Source organism: Halichoeres trimaculatus, unplaced genomic scaffold (assembly GCF_033239565.1).
Source record: "Halichoeres trimaculatus isolate MK-OKI-2021-1 unplaced genomic scaffold, fHalTri1.1 fHalTri1_scaffold_19, whole genome shotgun sequence".
NCBI lineage: Eukaryota > Metazoa > Chordata > Actinopteri > Labriformes > Labridae > Halichoeres > Halichoeres trimaculatus.
In genome coordinates, this window is record NW_027437197.1 from 18,269,003 (window position 1) to 18,289,856 (window position 20,854).

Below are 20,854 nucleotides of genomic sequence, written 5' to 3' on the forward strand. Positions count from 1 at the left end.
TCTTAAAGGGATAGTTTGGATTTTTTGACACAAACCTGTAAGGCATCCTCTTTCGGCATGACTTCATACTTCTGACAAGTGCACCATCATTTGTCTGTCACCCTCTCTCTCTTTCACGGCTCCAGCTGTGGCTCCAGGAGCGACATGACTGTGATCGTCTCTCTCTCCACCCGTTCTTCATCTGACGAATTTCAGCATCAGTACATCCGGGTTCATAAATAAATCCCCTTGGCTCTGTGCTAAATGTAATGTCATCTTCATCAGTGTCGTAGTCAGACATTTTATCGTTAACTTTTTTAAGTTGTATTGACGGTGCCAACGCGCGCCGGGCAGCTGGATGCACCGCGCGGCGCAGTGATACGCACCAGAAAGTAGTGCTAATCGATAATGGAGTCTGACTTTTTTCCGGTTTGCAGTTTTGTGATGCAAATTTATCACTCTTTTGAACACAATTAGTTTTGAGAGGAAAAACGCATTATTTTTCGTGACCCCAGCCACGTTGCCGGACTACTTTCGTCTTGACCAAAACCGCACCAGATCTCGGGTCACAGGATGCTGACAGGGGTAAGACAGCACTGATGTACATAACTATAGATGAGGATGCCATACAGGTTCATGTCAAAAAATCCGAACTATCCCTTTAAGAGGTTAGTGTCTTCTGCAAAAAAAAAAAAAAAAAAAAGCAAGCCCCATTGGTTCCACTTGAATTTTTGGATAACCAAAAGCTAAAAGGAAACCCTTAACTCTCAGAACACACAACCACCTGAACTGGTTGGTTCAAATAACGGAAAAAAAGAAACAATTTACAGTATGTTTGTGTTTCAGTACTCTGCTTTAGGGAGGCTAACGTGTTGCTTGAAGCCTCAGAGAGCTGATAAGAGGAGTAGAAGTTGTTTCAAGACAGGAAATAAACTTTTATTATATGATGGGTGTTACCTCTTCAGAGATAACCACATCCTCTGAGAGAATGATGGCAGAGATTTTGTGTTGTAGCAGCAACTGCATATACATATACATATACATATACATATACATCAGTGTTTCCCACAGGATTTTAGGAGACTGTGGTGGGGGAGTCTCTGACCATCGGCGTTTTTAATGTGTGTGTAGGTTTTTAAGCGCGATGTATCGCCCTTACAGTAAGTGCAGTTTGGGACCATGGACATGAACGTACGCTGATAAATAAGAACTTACAAAGGCATATCAGAAATATTTTAAATTTGATTCAGAAACAAAACCAAAAACTCACTCTCTCACAATAATTTGAACAATTTACTGAACAACATTTCAACAACAGGTTATTTACACTATTTCCCGTGATCTGTGATCCGTTATTAGGCTACTGAGACTGTAGCCTACCGTTATTCTCTCACCTGAGTTAAAGAGGCGTGTGTTTGAAGCTGATGAAGAAAAGAGAGCACCAGGATGTGAGTAGGTGGAAGGGAAGCAAAGTGGAAACCCTTTATATTGTTTTAACATCTTAAAAAAATATTTTTTGGGATTAAGGGTCAGATTACGATTCTTCTTCTCCCTGCTCCCTTATTTGGATTTGGGAGTGTGTGTTTTCATTCTGTTTTTTTTTCTACAGTGACTGCAGAAAATAGTCAAAATAAATAAAGATTCCTAAATTTGCTGCAGCCCACTTCATCACAAAATGTAGCCTAAATCAATGTAAGATAATTTTCTGACTGATATTTCCTGATATTGCTGTGTATCTGGCTTTGAGAGAAATTCAGCTTCTTCCATGCTCTCTCCGTATGTTGTGTTCACCGTTTTACGATGACGTCACTATAAAATCCCACAGCGCACATGGCTACTTAATATGCACGTACTGATTTGCATTGACCATATATAGTTATGTTCGGGCGTGCTGAAGGCGGGAAAGGAGGCGTGCTCACCACATTCACGCTTTTCTCGGCGCGGTGTGGTTTATCAGGGGGAATAGCGTGCAGCTGTGTCTACGCAGAGTCTGATAGATCTGAAAAGAATGTTAGTCGTATGCACGTTTTGCCTTTTCGTCGTAAGTGAAACTTAAGAGGACTTTTACACGCTGTAATAAATGTAGGCCCCAGGAGAGGAGAATATGAAATAATAAGCCGCGTCAGCTCGTTGGTATTGTACAGGTAATTGTACTGTGTGCCTGCTCTGACTCTGAATGCGCGGTGATAATAAAACTCTGGAACCGAGACGTGCGCGGTGCAGCCGTTCCTCTTCCCGAGAGGTGGGCAGACAGCGCAATGAGATACTGTGTCCACGGCCGCAGTTAGCATGGCCGCTAATGCCCAAAAAAGATGTTGCACGTACCTCAGAGTCAGACGCCCCGCTCTAACGTCGCTGGAATCTGGTTTGCGCCAAACGTAACAGGTAAAGAGCGACGTCTATGAGTGTGACCAGTGCGCGCGCACTCTTGTTCTCGCTTGTTTACGTACGGTAGGAAATTACAGCTGTGTGATGGTCTGACAGAGTGACGGATCGTATTTTTTGTCTCCATATGAGACTGTGGCGGAGCCAAATTAGACTGTGGCGGGCCGCCACAGTCTCATTAATTAATGGGAAACACTGTACATATACATATACATATACATATACATATACATATACATATACATATACATATACATATACAGTTTGAGTACCTTTCTGTGCAATAGTGCAGAAATCCTCCTGAAGCTTGATGTAATCACTGGCGCACTCTACGCTGTCCGCCAGCCGGGAGACGGGAGGCTGGAAGTCAACCAGCTCCGCACAGAGGTTTGGGTTGGACGAGTGGAGGCGGACGGGAGACATGCTGGCAGACAGAGGGACCTAGAGAGGGACGGGGAGCAGGGAGGACAAGTGTCACCGAGCTGAGAGATGCAATGATACAATAAGGAACAGAACTTCAGTTCAGTTTAACACAGTTAACTTTGCTTTTACCGCTTTGTGCTCTTTGTTCTAGAGATTTGTCAGGCCTAATTAGTTTGCCTTTCACATTTAGACTCTTTAGAGGAGGCAACTGAGGACGATTTGAGCTGTGTGGGAACAAAACATCTCTTTTTAAAAGGCTGGTTTAAAAAAAAAAAAGCTTGAAAGCACATGGTGTTTGCACATGATGCACAAATAAACAGGATAAGGAGAAACTAGAAGAGGAGCTGAATCCATGTCACAGCACATGGGAAAGTAAAAACTTAGACAACGACAGATTAAAAAAAAACACAGATTGGAATCTGTAGCTGAGTAAATATTACACACTTTTCTAACAAAGCTTCAACTACACCTGCAGGAATGAACTCATCTGCTTTTTACAATGGCTGTTAAGAGAGCATTAAGCATTCAAACTAACTACAATCCTCTGGGTTCCTACAGCTCAAGGCAAGTTAAATTTAAGACTTTTTAAGACTTTTTTAATGACGTTGGAAATCAAGTTTAAAAACAAGTCGACAACAAACTACATTTGAAACAAACAAAACTAACAAACAAAAACACCACATGAATTACCTGGGTTAGAGGCAATTTTAACCCAATGTTTATTTTACATTAAACATCACTTTTTACTTTTTTTTTAACCCCATTTTTACAACTTTATGCCTATTTTGCCCCCATTCATCTTTTTTGGCCACTTTCAAAACCATTTTTGGAATTTTTACATGGTTTTTGAAAATTAATTTCCAATGTAATTCTCAATTTTGCTGCCATTATCAATTTTCCTAAGCCACTTTTGGATTTTTTTGCCAATTTTTCCTCATTTTTTTCTCTCTCCAGGCACCCTAGGTAGAACCAAGACATGTGTCTGCTTTAAGAGTTCCTGGTGCAACCACATCACCGTTTTGTTAGTTCCGCTATTGTGATTATGCGATGTTGCCACAAGAGTAAATCAGGAAATTATTTAGAAAAACAGATAAATGTTACTTAATTTTTTTTACTTCAAACTAACATAAACCTTACCACTGTGTTCAAATTTTTAAGGCTTTAGAAATTTGGATTTAAGACTTTAATGCCAATTCAGGCCTTATTTTTAGAATTATGAATTCAATGCCTTTTAAGACTTTTCAAGGATCCGCAGGAACCCTGATCCTGTTATACAAAGAGTATGTAAATGTACGTGTGTCAGAGTTGAGCAATTTTTTATTTTTTTGTATTTTTGGGGGGATTTTCTGTTGTATTACAAAATTTTACCAATAAATGTTACCCTGTTTTGTTTTGTTTTTTGAACAAACAAACCAGAACACACCTTTCAGTGTGACCAGAGTCCAATCCAATATGATTTAAAACAAGTCATTTTAAAATTAAGAAAACAGGAAGGACTCATAAATTAGAAAAAGGGTTTGACAAAAAAGGAAAATGATAGACAAACATGTAAAATAATAAAAACAAATAAATTCCAATAAAATAGTAGTAAAGCTAATTTAAACATCAAAATTCAGGTGTTCCTGAGCAAGTAAAAAAAAAGAGATACCTGAAGTTGGAATTTTGCATCTTTGCCGACACTTTTTGTTCTCCATCTTCTGTTCAAGCGCTTTTCTTTCTTTGACAATTCTACACAATTGGTCTGTGCAGCAACACATGGATCCAAATATGCAAAGCGTGGTTCACGGGACAAAGCACATCACATTCAAAGCAAAAGTTAGCACACAGATTGATTGCAGTGAAATGACAACAAAAGACGAATGAGATGCAAATTAAACACTCAAGCAAACAGGTTTTTTTTTGGAGGAATCCATAAAATAAAAGTTCAGATTTTGTCAGTGCAGATAGGATAATGAAAGCCTGCAGGAGCTTCGTGTGTCTGAGCCCAGCTGGATGATGATAGTGCTTCCTGTGGTTATAAAACTACCTTTGCAGAGACATCATTACCTGAGTTATACGGGCTCCCGTACAGCTCCACACAGACACAAATCTTTGAAACAGAACTCTTTAAATTGCTTCCCCCTGCCCTCTGTATCTGTGAATGTGACTGTGTTTCTCTTCTACCTGCATATCTGTAAAGTTGGGCGCTGATTGTGTCCTCTGTAGGATCTCCAGACTTTGCAGTAACCGACTCAGCTCGGTCAGGCTGGACTGGCACCGTGCAAGCTCTGGAAATCAAATTCACAATCCAAATAAGAACACACACACACACATACACACACACAGTTCAATGTGTCAGACAATAGTTATAAGTTTTCCTCTCAAGGTTCAGGTGACTTATCCAAAGGCCAAAAGCAAGATTAAATCTTCCGTGTGAGATCAGATTTGATACAGAGAAAAGAGCAGCACTTACCCTCTGCACACTTGTCCATCTCCTCTGATTCCTGCAGCCATGCAGCCACCTTGCTCTGTCCGTTGCTGTAGGAGGCAGGGAGGCTGTTGTTGCTGCTGCTGCTTGGGGCAACCGGCTGCCAGGGCAAACTGCTGGGTTTAGCCTGCTGGAGACAGGAATAGACACCCGCAGAAATGAGGTTGTTCAGTCCCAAACTCCATGACAGAGTCAACTGGAGTGTTACGCAACTTTCAGCTGAAGTTCAAGGTGTTTCACTGACATTTTGCAGGAGAGATTATTCAAGATTTGAGCAGCAACTAACAATTATTGCAAGTTTTTTCCTGTGATAAATGTGGTTGCATAAAGTGAGAAGCATTCAGTCACATCTTGTAGGTGATCACAGGAGCAGACTGACCATGAAGTATTCTTGAGGATGCTGAGTGGTTTTTACTTCCTCCTTTCGTATTACCATAACATTTTCTACTCTATCCCAGTTTCCACCACAAAAAGAATCAGGAAATTACTCTTTCCCTACGGTATACTCTTCCTGAATAAGTAATCACTCTCAGCTTGGATCATTCGAAGTCTGTTTTAAATCTGACTCACAAAAGATAAGCCAGGATGCTTTGATTGGAAATGTCTGTTACAGGATTAAATCAGTGAGGTCACATTTACAAGTTTCTCTGAGGAAATCATAAACCATTGATGAGACAGAAACATGAATAATTGATGACATCTCACGATCAAATAATGTCTTTTTCCAGAATCTTAAATGCTCAGATTTGCAGCTTTCCACTATCGAATATGATTAAAAATTGAGTATCTTGCGTGGGAGTCGAGTGGAAGACTCACCTTTGCTTCACGCACCACACTCGAGGCAGGTTGTGGCGACTCCATCGCAGCCGGGGGAGGAAACGTTCGCATGGTGGCCTCTCGAGGAGATCGCACAATCTCGTTCTGTCGGTACAGCCGGTGGTGACGCAGCTTGCACACCCAGGCGTCGAAGATATCTTGAGATTTGACCTGAGGAGAAAGAGCACACACGGCTTTACCATTTATCACCTTTTCACTCTCATGTTTATTGCTGCTTCAGAGACTTTGCAGCTCTTTTAGCCTCAGTGTTACCTTCAGGTGATAGATGTGCTCCTCGGTGTCCAGGTCAATGCGGCGCGCCCGCTTCTTGATGGACATGACAGAGAGGCCGACGTCGATGCTACCATGTAGTTTGCCTTTTTGGATCTGAAGCAAAGATAAGTTTACAGTCAGTTCTGTATTGGAATAATTACAACTGTTGAGTAAATTCAAAAATTCAAAAACATTTGTTGTTGTTAAAAGCTTGTGCAGGATTTGAGAATCCTCACAGCCACACCATATTTTTCCTATCTGTCTGTAAAACTGACTTGGGAGCAAAGTGACATGGCGTGCTGACTAACATCGAGCATCCTGACCCGTGTTGCAGATGTTTTTTGCTGACTCATTCCCGAGCCAAGCTGATGTCAGGCCGGGCTGCCCTGTTTCTGCCTGTGGATATAGTCAGGGTTACTTACATCAATGGGGGACTTTGAGTACTTCAGGATACCGTTGTCCAGAACAAAAAAACGCTGCAGAGAGGATGAACAAAGGGAAAAAAAGGAATTTAACAGGAAGGAAGGCCGGATCATGTTAGATATTGATCACATTAAACTGCCAGTATAACAAATTTATCAAAGAAACCAGACTTCACTAGAAATGAATAAGAGACGTTGACTTTACAAGGCTTAGAGAAAGTAGAGCAAGCTGCATGACGAAATGATTTGTTTGTACCTGACAGAAAACTGCTTAACATTCAAGAAGCAGGTGTACTTGAATTCCTTCTTCTTCAGCAACAAAAGCTCATGTTTATCTCTTAGCCAGTGTATCTTACCTTGTGCCAGCCTTTCAGGGGCCATTTCCGCTTCTTCAACATAAACCCCTCATGCTTATCAGGCCTTTGGACGTTGCTCTGACCGATTTTCAGCCCCTCAATGATTTCCCAGCTGTCTGCCTCCTAGCGAAGAATGAAAAAAAAAAAATAGTGCTGCGTCAGACGAAAGCCTCAGGAGAAAACAGGAGATACATTTGTTGTAATAAAAAGAAAATATTCTCCTGTCATGCTCAGTGTGACGGAGAGTACAACAGGAGTGCACCTATTTTATGCTTTTCCCATACAGAACACATTTAAAGAAATACGGCTCCATTCAGATCCCCGCTGCTCTCTCAGCGTTTTCACTCCATTAGCTCCTCCTGACTGTGCTCACGCTGCTGCCGCTGGGTGTGTAAATCAAAGTGATGCCTTGGAGTAGAGGGGCAGCAGGGTCAGACAGGGACAGGTGAGACATCAGTGGGTCGTCCCACTTGGGGGGATCCTGGTCGTCATGACATCCGCAAAATGTCAAGCTTGTGATTTAGTCAATATCTTTGAATATTTTTCTTTTGTCTTTGAAATGTTTGAAATGTTAGTTGACCTCGCAGTGGTTGGACTTAAATTTAATCTTGATTGGTTTTTGTTATCATAAGAAATAAAAAGAATATTAAGTATTGCCTTTGTGAACTAAAACAAATTTTATTGTCTGGGTTTACCATAAAAGTCCATCATATTCAGCATTTAAAATGTGTTTTTGTGATGCTATCAATGATTTTTACAACATACTTTAGTGTGGTTATTAACAGCTGGTGGGTCGTAGACGTAGTTGTCAATCACTTGCTTCTCTTACAAGCACAAAGAGCCAAATGTTGAAAATAACGCCCCAAAAATCATCTTCTACTCATTCAGGAAACAGCATGTTTCATATTTATCTGCCTTAGTCAGGAAGCAGACTCTATATAAGGGCGTTATCTCATGTGGTTGAATATTTTTTGGCGGCTAAGGAAGTGGTTATTCTGGTTAAGTAGGTCAGGTTTTTACCTTCGTATTTGAGTTAGTAGTTGTCACTCCTATGAAGTAAAAACCCACTAAATAGCAGCCCATGGCTTTGTTTATCACACACAGTGATGCTGGGACCTTCAGAGCAGCATGTTGGGTGTGTGTTGTATAGGGATGGGCACCGAATTAGGCACTTTTATTGGAACCAACCGAATTCTGTCAAGTACTGTCAAGATCTGTCGAGTACTGATTTACGTAAAATTTTCCAACTTTGGAGCTAGTGAATAGACTGGTCCTGAATCCAGGCACATTACCAACCATCTGCCAACAAACCTCAAACCCTGGAAATGTGAGTATTTTAAATGCTGTGTGCTGTGGAGCAGATGTAAGAGCTTTTCCTCAGTGTCCCCCCTGTCTCTGTTAGCTTCAGGATGCTAACTTTAGCTGCAGTTAACCTGTTGTTTTAGTCTGTAATGTTACAGTAAACGAGCTTTGCTGTTTTCTAAACATTGTGCGCTCAGAGCTTGTTAGTCATGTTTACATGGCGCCGCTCTCAGTGACGCGGAAGAGCGGGGCGGTATCAGCGGTGGCTCATTTACATATGAAGGTCACGCCCACTAAATCAGACCGTTCTGAACAGAGGGGCTATGGGAGCCTGGAAACAATGCTGCTGTGCTTGATTTATTGGCTTTTTGGACCAAAACATGTTACTACCATTTCATGAAGACATCAATGATCCATATTAAACAGCAGAAAAGGAGCAGAATATGGGACCTTTAAAAAACATATTTTTACCACATAAACACAAAAAAGTACCAAAAATTGGTACCGTTGAGTACTGGTACCAATTGCCAGTCGGTCGTTGGTACCGTATCATTTCAAATGTGAAAGGTACCCATCCCTAGTGTTGTGACTACATCTTGTGCTTTGGGGTCAAATTTATTCAAAAGTCAAGTAATTTTAGAAAACTATTCAGAATATTTCCAAATTTCCCAAGTTTAACTTCCTATTGAACGTTTCTGGAAATTTTTCATCCCTTTGTAGCCCTAATACCAGCCCAATTATCTCAGTGACCCCCTTTAAAAAGCTTCACCTTATCAGGGAAACTTGACCCAATTTAAAAGCAGCCACACCCCCAAAATTAGTGATCCACTCATGATGCACAAAGCTTACAGACCAACATCAATCCAGCTCAAATAAAACAGCTTTGGCGTTGTGGTAGAACAAAGCTGTCTAACAATTGACAAGAAACATCCCTGACAGGCAATAACAACCTCCAGACCAACTTCCTGTGTTATCTGCAGGATTACAAACAGACCATCAAATGGCTCTCCATTGATAAATCAATACAGCACTAAATAAAGAACGGCCCACCCAGCTAATATTGCCATTCAATGCACTTTCCTTGGCAATCGTTTCAGGATCCGAACCATCATTGAGAAATCCCTGATGTGGAGCAGTCAACCCAGCCTCCAGTAAAAACCAAAGTGAGTGCCAGCTTGTGGTTCATAGGGAAATTATTGCCACAGTCAGAAAATGAGCTTTTGTTATGTGACCCTGGAAACAGAAGTGAATTAAGCCAAAGTGATTTCCTGCACTCTGCTCACATTCATTGATCTCACTGCAGAATAATTTCAAGCTGAATGAGGTGGACCTTCAGTGAGTTTGCCTCTTTAATGAGGGATCTCGAGGCAGACTCAGGAAGTGGTGATTTACTTTGTTAAAGGTTAAAAAGGTTCTCCCATGAGCTTATTAGTTTAATACTGGGTGATTTAGATTTGAGTTAGGCTTTTTGCTTTGGTATTTTACTTCCTTTAACCTCTTTTGCAAAGAAAGCATGGTTAGATACAGAGTAATACCTTTAAAACTGAGCAGATTACAGAAGAGGGGGTACGTCTTGTTAGAGAGCAAACCTTTCAGTATTGTATTCCAACTCATTCGCTATCCACAACCAGCTCTGACACGGCAGCACAGAGGAGTTTTCAAAGCAGCGATGAATCATACCATTACAGTTAAGGTCTCCCTGAGTGGTAGAAAGGACAAACACTCCTTGGGGACACCTTAGGCTAAATCAGCACCATAAATATCAGACAGACAGCCCACGCCTGCTAATAACTTTTTCAGAGCTGCTTCTCCAGCAGGCAGTGGTCGTCTACATGCTGCCCGATGAGTAAAACAAAGAAAGACTTGTTTTCCAAAGTACTTAAAACACAATGATGTAATAAAAAGAGTTCAAAATCTTTAAATAGTTTAAATCCAAACTCCTCTTATCTGATCAACCAAAATGCAAATTGTCTTTAAGGCAACATTAATTCCCAGATAAAAAAGGACATCTATGAAATCAAAGAACAGCTGTAACTTGATCTTATCTTGTAATCTCAAGATAAGAGGTATTTAAATTCATAAGAAGACGCTCAGGTTGCAATTTTTAACAGGCTGTTGTCTCAGGAGAGCATTAAGGAAACAGAAAAGAGTAATTCCCTCAGAGAAAAGAGGATGTTGTGGGGATGGGTAGAGGAGAGCTGTAGGTGGTAGGAGAAGCAGATTGATGTATTTTGGTTGGATATAGGGTTTGACGATATTTCTGTATCTTGAATGCATGTTATTTCTAAGGTAAAAGCTATTTTACAAAGCCAGCTACAAAATACCAAATAACTATAAAACAAGTCCAGTGTTATGATTCCTTTTGTGAGTAAATATACTTTTAGATTTATTTGAAAGATACTGCCCCGTGAAAATGTGCTTCCTGATAGAGTAGCTGTAATATATCCCCATCTCGTCTCTCACATCCACCACTGACACTGATATTCTCGAGGCTAATAACCACAGAGGAAGTGTTGTGAGTGTTGTAAAGATGGATCTCACTGCTTGGCTGTAAAGCTTGGAGCGGAGGGAGGGCTGCCACATGGATGAGAAGTTAACACCTCGAAAGGCAGGGAGCCTCATGGTCTGTGTAAACACCACAGAGGCAGTGAGAGACCTGCAGTCCATGTGTGTGAACGGCTGAGTTTTGTCAAGGATAATACGTTTGGCAATAATGAAATGATTTAACTTCTTTAAACATCTGAGGGAAGAGATGTTCAAAACTTGACCTGTGTATAAACTTTCCAACCTGATCCCCAAGAGTAAAACTGGCCTGAAAAGTTGAATCATAACTTTAATTCTCAAACAAAAACCATTGGAGAAACATTTTCAAAAGGAAATGAACACTATCTTTTTTTGTATTTAAATAAGTCTCTTTTTTTAATACATTAAAAAATATTTATGGTCTCAGTTAATAAATATTGTCACCTGTAGAGACTCATTTCATCATTGGAGTGAAAGCCAACCAGCCAATCCAGTTTCCCTGATATCTCTGACTAAATGTCAGGCAGTAAGTCCAAACTTATTCATATAAAGCAATAAGGTAAAATTAGATCATCAGATACTGTAATAACCTGCCCGCAGCATAAATAATAGCGTTTTCGTTATCAAAGGAGGGGTTTCTTCATTCTTCATTCTTTCACTGATGGCATCATCAGTTTTTTCTGGTCATTACCATGAAAAACAGTCGCTGTCAGGCTTGTTGGATCTGATTATTTGACCATTGATTTATCCGATATCAAAGGAGACCTTAGCAATGACCACAAAGCGTGATTATATCTACTCCTTCTTGGATATCTTGGCTGAAAGCGTCTTATCTGAACAGGAAATAACCAAGAAAAACTGATACAGCAGCCCCATCCTGAATCAACTTGTGTATTTTTGTGTGTGTGAGAAGGTAAGAGCGTGTGTTTGTGAGATGAAAGAGACCGAGAGTGGGGCGATTCAGTGCTCTCTGCAGGTGGTGCCTCTAATTGCTCTTACGAGGGGTCTCCGCAGTGGACAGTAGACGTCAGCGGAGGGAAAAGTGGCACGTATCGATCTAAAAATCCAGGGGCTAGATCTCATTAAGGTTTTCCCCCAACAAACTGCCCTGATCTCAGTGTGTTCTTTCTCTTCTCCCTTGGGACCTCTCTGGAAATAGACACTGCACTGCTGCCTTTTTCAGCGCAGATGTGATATTAGCATTAGCATACTTTAAACAACATGCTTAGCAGAAACTAAAACAGAAAACTGATGCTGTAGGCAGCAAACATGCAAGTTCTTGTAATACCAATGAAGCTCACTAATTTTTTTCATTTTGTTTGTTCTTTTGTTGCTTGGCGCCACCCTGTTGTGGCTGCCTGTTGCAGCAGTTCTCTCTTCTTTGTCCGTTTCTTGTCATTCTTTCATCTCATTTTCGTCATTTTTGCATTTGGAGTGGATCATTACTTTGTATGGCTCATTTGTTGGTCATGGACTCCAAACTTTTTGTGGCTTCAGTGATATTTTACTACTTTTTCTCCTGTGTTTGTCTGGAGATCCTACATGTAACCATGGCTGCATTGTTTACATGTGAAATCAGCTGTTAGCAGCCTGTAGCATGTCAATGCTAACTGGTGCAAGTCCTGATGTTTCCCCACAAGGTGAGGAGAAGGAGGTGAGGACGACGTGCTGGTTCTCAGGTGTGAGCTAAGAAGTGACGACATGGACCTGTCCTTCCATCCATCGTTATTGGGAACGTGGGATCTATCTCCATTAAGATGGACGAGCTAGTTGTGCTAACCCAACAACAGAGGGAATAGCAGAGGGCAGAGTAGCATCATGCTATTCACAGACATGGCTAATGGAGCTAACACTGGACACCAACGCCACATTGAAAAAACTTTACTGCTGTGAGCAGACAGGATCCAGGAGACAGAGACTGAACAGACTGCTGAAGAAGCTCAGTCCTGGACCCTGTGGAGGTGGAGGCTGGCTGACTGGAGAATGATGGACAAGCTGTCAGCATCTATTTTCTTATGGACTTTTTTGCACTTTCTTTACGCTTTCTTACTTTTGTTTTCTTGTTGCTGCTGTGAATCCTGAATTTCCCCTCTGGAATAAATAACGTATTTTCTATTCTATTCTATTCTATTCTACCAACAAAATACACTCGTGAAGAAATCCTCACAGATTACTCAGCATTGTTTCCAAATCTTATGTCAATGTATAATATATTGTATAGTTAGAATTTATCAAAGTCTTTCAATGTTATTTATCTGTTTAATCCTCATTCTGATTGAATGAAGGAGGAATAAACAAACTATGCAAATCTAAGGTAAGAAAACCCCACCTCATTTTGCCAATCCAGCAAATTTGTTCTTGTAACAGATAACAGTTAAGAACTACTTCATGTTTAGTTTTACGATTCTTTAAGTCATGAGGTTTTATAAGGTGAGTTAACAAAAATGAAAACTACTAACGAGGACATTTTCAGTTGTCTCAGTGTTTGCCTCTTAGACGAGAACCTGAAGTCATTCAACACATTTAAAGACAGAAATAACAAAAGGAGCCCTAATAGATAACCTCCCCCTCAGTTAAGCTGGCTTTAAAGATAATGGATCGTCTGGGAAATTAAAAACTGTACCCTTTCACCCATGAAGGCCTTCTTATCAGGAGCTGACACGAAAGATTGGGGACAATGAACACGAGTCCTGAAAGAGTTAACCGTCTGCCTCATCCAGCTGCTGTGCGCTTTCAAACAGGCCTCGTTTTTTCAAACACCCTCCCTCCCTCCTTTTTTTTTTTTTTTTTTTGGACTCTTCAGAGCGCCATCACAAGCTGTGCTCCCACACAGCATACCAGAGCGTGCCACATGTTCAGTGGAGCACCAAGCCTCCGCCTGGCCCTCATGAAATATTCATCAGGCGATGCCGACGGAAAAGCTGTGATGTCACAGATTCCAGTGTCCTGTTCCTGCGCGGGCCAGGGTGACACAGCAGCTCAGTGGGGCAGAGAGGACTGGGGGCTTCAGGTGGATTACTGCTGGGTTAACTTTAAGCACTCGTGGTGTGAACTGTGAAATTAGAGCTTCTCTCATTGTTAACGAAGCTTCTGTACGGTTTTACTTACTAACCAGGGGATTAGGGAAGCTCTATCTCTGCTGATGGGTCGTCTAATTGGCTGATAATGTCTTGGAAGGCTGTTTCTTTTTTCTAATGGAACTCAAAGAAACAGATTGGTTTTTAGCTGGTCTGGTATAAAGAAAGATTTGTAGAGAGAAGTGACTTGTTCGCTTGCTGCTTTTGAGAGATGATGGAGGATATTGTCATTTCTACATTTTGAAGTAGAAAAGAAGTTATTTGGGACCTGACGGTGATGCAGAATGATGTCTGCTCTGGCAAATGATTTCATAACAACTGACAAGGTCACCACATAATTGTTCTGACTGTTTTTGATGAACGCTGAAGATGCTGAATTTATTTCTTATGATTTGATGTTTCCTGACAGGCCAATTTTCATGCCTGTTTTTTAAATATTTTCTCCTAAAATGAGATAACTGACAGTAAATTGTAAAAACCCTGAATAATATTTCTGAATATAACCTCGGCTGAAGTGGCATTCATTACACCCAGGCTGCATCAGGAAACTACTCAGATAAGGTTTTATCCAGCAGCTGCTCATTTACCTGCCGGCTGTCTCTCTGGGAGGACGAGGAGGAGGAGGCGCTCTTGTGAACCGGTGTGGAGGTCTTGTTGCTCGGCGTGGAGCTCCTCTCCTCAGAGCTCATGGTGCGGCCGTGGGGGCCTCGTTGGTAGTGTTGGTGGTGAGACATGGTGGGCTCTGTGGACCTCCCTCAGCACTGGGCCTTGCAGATCAGGTTCATCCTCTGAGACTCTCACACTCGCAGCTTGATGCTCATCTGAAAAAGAAGCATCAGGAAGTTAACGTCACCTTCTCTGAATGTCTCATTCTAGACAGAGCTGCAGACACAGAGAGACGCTGTCATTGATCAAACAACCCTTAATTCTGTTTATTTCCTGAAGAAATGAGCATCTGGCGCTCTCCCAGGCCTTAAAATTATCTTCCATCAACTTCAATGTGTTAATCGAACTCAAGATGCTCAGTCTAGACACCCGAGCTTTTCTTTGAAGCAGCGGTGTTTAAGATTCCTCTTATTTTGTGTGCTTCGCTGAATAAGCACATCAGCAGGCTCCAATTTCGGAAACAAGATCAACAACAAGAGTGATTATTCACCTGTATTTACTCTGCTCCTTCCTTTTGCAGTTGAACTGCCAACACTTTATTTTGGTAAAGCTGCGACGAAGAGATTGAGAGAAGTAAATAAAGGAAACACTTGTTGGTGTGGGCTTCATAAATGTGACAAACGGCTCTTTTCCACACCCTATGTTTGGTGAAAAGTTGTTTCAGACATTAGCTGATGTCTACTTTGTTTTTACAGCACATGGCGGTGCTTTTTTCCCCAGTGAGGCCGTTCAATTTCTCAGAAATAGCTGTTTCATAACTCAATCAGTCACAAGCTTCTTCTTTCAAAAGGGTCTTGACTCGCTTCAAGATTCGGAAATGTGGGAGACAACATGTCAATATAAATGCAGTCACTGCCACAGAACTGCTGTATACTGAAACATCTAATTAGCTCCATGATGGTAATTGAACGAGGACGCTGAATCAATATGACAGACATCTACAGCTCTGCTGCAGTCCACACACACGAGCTAAAACTCTCAGATTTTTACCATCAAAGTGTTTTCAGAGCTGAATCTGGAATAAATGGACCCAGCTCTGAAATATCTTGTTAACCTTATGTTCAGATAGAAAGTGGAGAGTTTCTGTGATTGGTCATGGCAGTGTTGTGCTCTGCGCTCTGTGCTGACACCCATTATCCCGCCTGCAGTTGTGCTGCGTAATCGTCTGAGGGAAAGGAGAGGTCTCAGCACTGATAAAGCATGCATCGATTGGAGGATAGCGGAAAAACAAAGTGATAAACAAACCGCGTCAATTCATAAACGTAGATATACGGCGAGATACCAAGGATGTTGCTGGGTCTTCACAGGAGCAGGGAGCAAAACCTTTTTGTTTTTATCCAGAAAGTGCAGCTCCTATGGACACATGCAGAGTAAAAAAGACTGATTGCCTGTGTTGGAGTCTCAACCACTGAAAATTAACTTTTTATGCAACAGCTTCAAAACAAGTCATAGATGGTAACAGAAACGTCACTTTTGATCAACCAATAAAAAGAGAACAGGATGTTTAAAAAAGGAATGTGTTGATCTGATCCTGGTGGGGGTGGGTAGTGATAAGATTTTATTGATACCAGTGCCATGATCAATTCTGCCTATTGATCCGATTTCTTTATCGATCAGTTCCTCCTGTGAATTTCCTCTGTACAAAAAGGAGGCTTCACAGGTTTTCTGTGTCAACAAAAATTTATGGAGTTTATATGTAAATAAATGAAATGACATGAAATTGGTCACCCGATCCTAGATCTCTGGACATAAATACCTGAAATAGAATAATCTTTTTGCACTGTTAGCATCCTTTTTAGTAAAGTGAAACAAAGCTTTCCATCACTCCCTTCTCTCAGCCATTGTCCTGGAAACTGCTGCTGACTGACAGGCGTGATCGACATGTGGCACATCAGGTGGCACTGAGGTCCGACCACTCCGGCGTAGCGTAAAGAATCAATAGGAGAATCGTTAAGCATAAAGGTCAATACTGTCGGTGGATCGAACCATTTCCAATCTTTCGATACCCACCCCTAGATCCTGGTTAGGGATGCACCGATCCAATCCTGGTATTGGGTATCGGCGCCAATCCAGCTCCTCAAAGCTGGATCGGGTATCAGTGGGAAAGGAACGATCCAAACTGGACACTAAGGCTAAACTATGATTTAATCTACAAGGTATAAAATTTTACAATCAAATAGTTATTTCTGTAAGTTATGAAGCATTTTTAACCAAACTGCTGTTAACAATTTAAACACTTAGTAGGGATGCACGATATTGGATTTTTGCCGATATCCGATATGCCGATATATCGAAACCCCTTTTGGCCGATACCGATAATCACAAGTTTGTTTGTTTTTTTCACTGCAAAGAAAGCAAAGTCTATCCTGTACTGGAATTTATATGTTACTCTTATTGTGACGGTCTTATTTGTTTAAGAAACACACATAAAACAGGACAAAAAACATTTCATTTTTACCATAAATAAGAAATGTATTATTTTTCCAAACTCAAGACATTCAGTATTGAAATACAGAAAAATAATTTCTTTAGATCACATGAACTTTAAATGTACAATGCATTTTTAAACATAACCAAGTTGCATTTGATTATTTTAGAGCTACTGTAACAACCTGGTGACAGACACAGAGCTCTGCAGTGCAAATAAATGAAGTGCTACATTTTATTTAAGGAGCTTATTTTTCAGATGGAAAATAATAATAATCCTAACTGAATAGCACCTTATCGGCTGTGCATATCGGCAGAAATTTTCATATCTGAAAATTCGTTTTAAAGCTTTAATCAGCCGATACCATTATTGTGCCGATAATATCGTGCATCTCTACTGGAAACTGATCAGGATCAGTATCGGTCGATACCTAAAGCCCAGGTAACAGTATCGGGACTAGAAAAGTTGGATTGGTTCATCCCTAATCCTGGTACCATGTATTGGTCCAATACAGGCTTAAAAAACTAGACTGAACAAAAGTGGCAAAGGACAAATCCATAGGACTCATCTACTCCAGTAAGAAAAGCCTGAAGTTGCCAAAACAAAATCCTCAGTGTCACACTCATATTAAGGGATAAAGATTGTTTTTAATAACTGATAATATCTGCATCTCTAGTATAAAACATTGACAATAATACTCAGTCGTATTTGAGTGTAGTATAATAAACAGTTCCTGTAGAACCACTGTGGTAAAAAGAGGAAGTACATCACGGTTATTTAAAGAACCTGTCACAAACTGCTTTTCTCCCCCTGCAGTTTACAGCCATGGTGCACCTTGTGGTTTACGCTACAGGATGTCTCTGAGGCTCCCCTCTGTGTCAGGGAAACTCCCCGTCCCCTGTGCAGCTCTGCACGCTTCAGCAGTGTGCACCCTCACATGCCAAACCTTCAGCACACTCACACACAATAATCTATAATTCAGTTCCTTGTACAACGTCATCATCCCTGCCCTGCCTTAAACCAGCCACTGCCCAAGCTACTGTGAGACGAGGAGCTAAGTCCATTCAGATAGAGTCGTCCTCTCTCAGCACATTTAATAGATTTGTCCTCCTTGACCTAATAAGGAAGCAGAGGAGGTGAAGGGCTCTAAGTGCAATCTTGAACATTTTCATGCACCGTTCAGTCAAATTATTAAGACATAATTTGGCATCTCCTCTGTAATATCTTCTGTCAATATGACATAATCAGCCTGGTTTCGTTCATAAAGAGAGGACGGATAGAAAATTTGAAGCTGCTTTTTTGTTAAAGTGAAGTGAAACTTGCGCAACAGTGTGGCCTACAACCGTCAAAACAAATGACAAGCTGTTCCCCTGTGCATGCATCAGAACAGATTTTGAATAATTGGCATCATAAAATCCTTAAGTCCAAGAGTGACTTCACTGAGTAATACATCTCCAGTGTAAAATTGCATACAGCCCTTTTGCATGTTTGAATACTTCATTTCAGACTGGTCCAACTCTTGTTTGCACAGAGCTTCTGAAGTGGAAGCTAACTGAGGAAGAGGTTTTGGTGGTACCACCAAGCAAAGCTAAACCCAGTAAGTTCCTCATGAATGAGGAAAATGAAAGTGTTTGTTGAACTGCTACTTACTGCTACTTGTTACCGTGTTGAGGAACGTCTGATCAGGATCTGATTAGTCATAAGCTTAATCTCCTAAATCCTGTCACTGTGATTATGGCCCTTTAAGCAGGGGACAGGTGCTGCCATGTGTGCGCTACAGATACACTTCTTTAACACCTGGTCAACACCTTCAGTCCAAAAAATTATGATTACATCTGTATTATGATAATAATACTGTAATAATGCAGTAAGGACTGTGACTTAGCTTAATTTAAACTAGAGCTGAAAAGATTCCTTGAATGATTCGAGGTACTCGATTTCAAAAAATACTCGAGTAATTTTCTCCGCCTCGAGGAATCGTTTAATTTTCAAAAAGATCAAAGAGTGGTATTTCAAATAGAGCTGAGGACATATTAAGAGAGTTTTCAAACCCCTCAAGCTACCTCTTATACAAAATAGCAACTAGCAACAAATCTAGCTTCTTTTCTGGAGTTTGGAGACTAATGGGTCTTTCTACAAAACGGGTGCCATTTGGGTCCACATCATTTGATGAGATGTCCAAGGCACAAAAAATGTGTCAAAGTGTGTTTACAAATTTTGGAGCTACCAAAGCAAGTGCTCTTATTGGCATGCTGTATCAGAAAAGTCTATTTCTTAAAGAGAAAAAAATTCATTTGAAAAATAACTGCTCTTTAACTAAACAAAAATGTATTTTATCCGATTACTCGATTAATCGATGGGATTTTCAGTAGAATACTCAAATACTAAAATATTTGATAGCTGCAGCCCTAATTTAAACCATCATACATTTAGATTACAATGAAAGGAGGTGGGATTAGTGACAATGCAGACAACATTAAAAACCTACTCTTATACATGATTACTTTTTCCCCATTCTTCCAGTACTCCAATTTTGCAGCATTTCCCATGAGCCTCCACAGGGAGCTTTTTGACACAGCTGGATGATTAAGGATTCTGTTTGCTTTGCTTAATACAAAGTGAAAGAGAGTAAATCTTAGAATGTATAGAACATGATAAATAGGTATTTTCTGTTGATGAACTTTTCTGAATGTCTGAGGTCCTCACACTGTGAATGTGGGAGGAAATGATTCAAGATCCAACCCAACAAAGAGGAGCCTTCAGCTGCACAAAGGCAGTAGTCTGTAAAAGTCAGAGGAAATGGCCATTCTTCAGACATTCCTTTAATGCCACAAGTTGGAGTAGAATGTCAAAAACCTTACTGACTTGAACACACTCCCAAGCCTATAGCTGCCTGAAACCGAATGCGTCTATTTGTATGATACCTGCCATCTGATATGAGCCTCTAAACAATTTAGATCAGATCTCTTGATACAGATAGGATTGAATTTCAATTTAGACCTGCCAATAAATCAACAAGATGAGCAGCTCTCTTCAGACACAGCTGAATAATGAAACATCTTCTGTTGTTGTTAACACTTCTCTATTGTCAGTTTAACCCCAGTCAAGACTGTCACAGATATATAGACATTAAGGGGAAGTGTGGTATGTTAAAACAAACTGTGGAACTGAAGCAAACATGCCCACTGTATCTTTAACATGCAGCCCATTCTGCATTTTCATGTTACCCAGAATCCCTCGTGGACCCTCAGCTTAATTTCCTCACAACAATTCCATGTTCATAAAAATGTTCGCATAAGCATAAAAAAACACTTTCAGTTCCCTTCGCCATCCCTCACGCTCACCCTAAAATGCACCCTCAGCTTAATCACACAAACAACACGGGCTGTGTCGGAGTGATTTCATGCTCCAGAAAAGTAACAGTATTTGAGGACAGGGTTTCTAACTGAATCTAAGTTCTGATAAAAACTATCAAAGAGACATTTTAGCTAAGAAAAACAGTCCGAGCTGATTCTCATACTTTGAAATGAACTTCTGAGATGATTTTTTAATAGCACATGTTCATTTTAACCAGACTTGGGACATTTCTTTAAAACAGAGTAAAAACATGTCTTTAGACACAAACAGCAGATTTTGTTACTTGAGAATTTTCTGGTTTTGTTGAAACAAAATGAATTTTTCTGTTAAGATACAGTTGAGATACTTCCAGTCGCAGTAAATCCAGTAACAGCTTAATT

At 40.6% G+C, this 20,854-nt stretch overlaps 1 protein-coding gene across 4 annotated transcripts in view; it reads right to left on the bottom strand.

The window, feature by feature from the left end:
• osbpl6 (oxysterol binding protein-like 6) overlaps positions 1–20,854 on the bottom strand; it is a 38,021-nt gene that overhangs the window by 13,597 nt on the left and 3,570 nt on the right. Inside the window, exons 2-10 of one of the 4 annotated variants that reach the window (XM_074694199.1) lie at positions 14,611–14,844; positions 7,122–7,244; positions 6,766–6,819; positions 6,344–6,457; positions 6,071–6,241; positions 5,240–5,381; positions 4,951–5,054; positions 4,436–4,528; positions 2,637–2,805 (exon numbers count right to left, since the gene is read on the bottom strand). In XM_074694199.1, the coding sequence (XP_074550300.1) occupies positions 2,637–2,805; positions 4,436–4,528; positions 4,951–5,054; positions 5,240–5,381; positions 6,071–6,241; positions 6,344–6,457; positions 6,766–6,819; positions 7,122–7,244; positions 14,611–14,757 (1,117 nt within the window). In that variant the 5' untranslated portion in view covers positions 14,758–14,844. Of the gene's footprint in view, positions 1–2,636; positions 2,806–4,435; positions 4,529–4,950; positions 5,055–5,239; positions 5,385–6,070; positions 6,242–6,343; positions 6,458–6,765; positions 6,820–7,121; positions 7,245–14,610; positions 14,845–20,854 lie in introns of all 4 variants that reach the window. The other 3 variants (XM_074694198.1, XM_074694201.1, XM_074694200.1) reach the window with 3 other exon arrangements.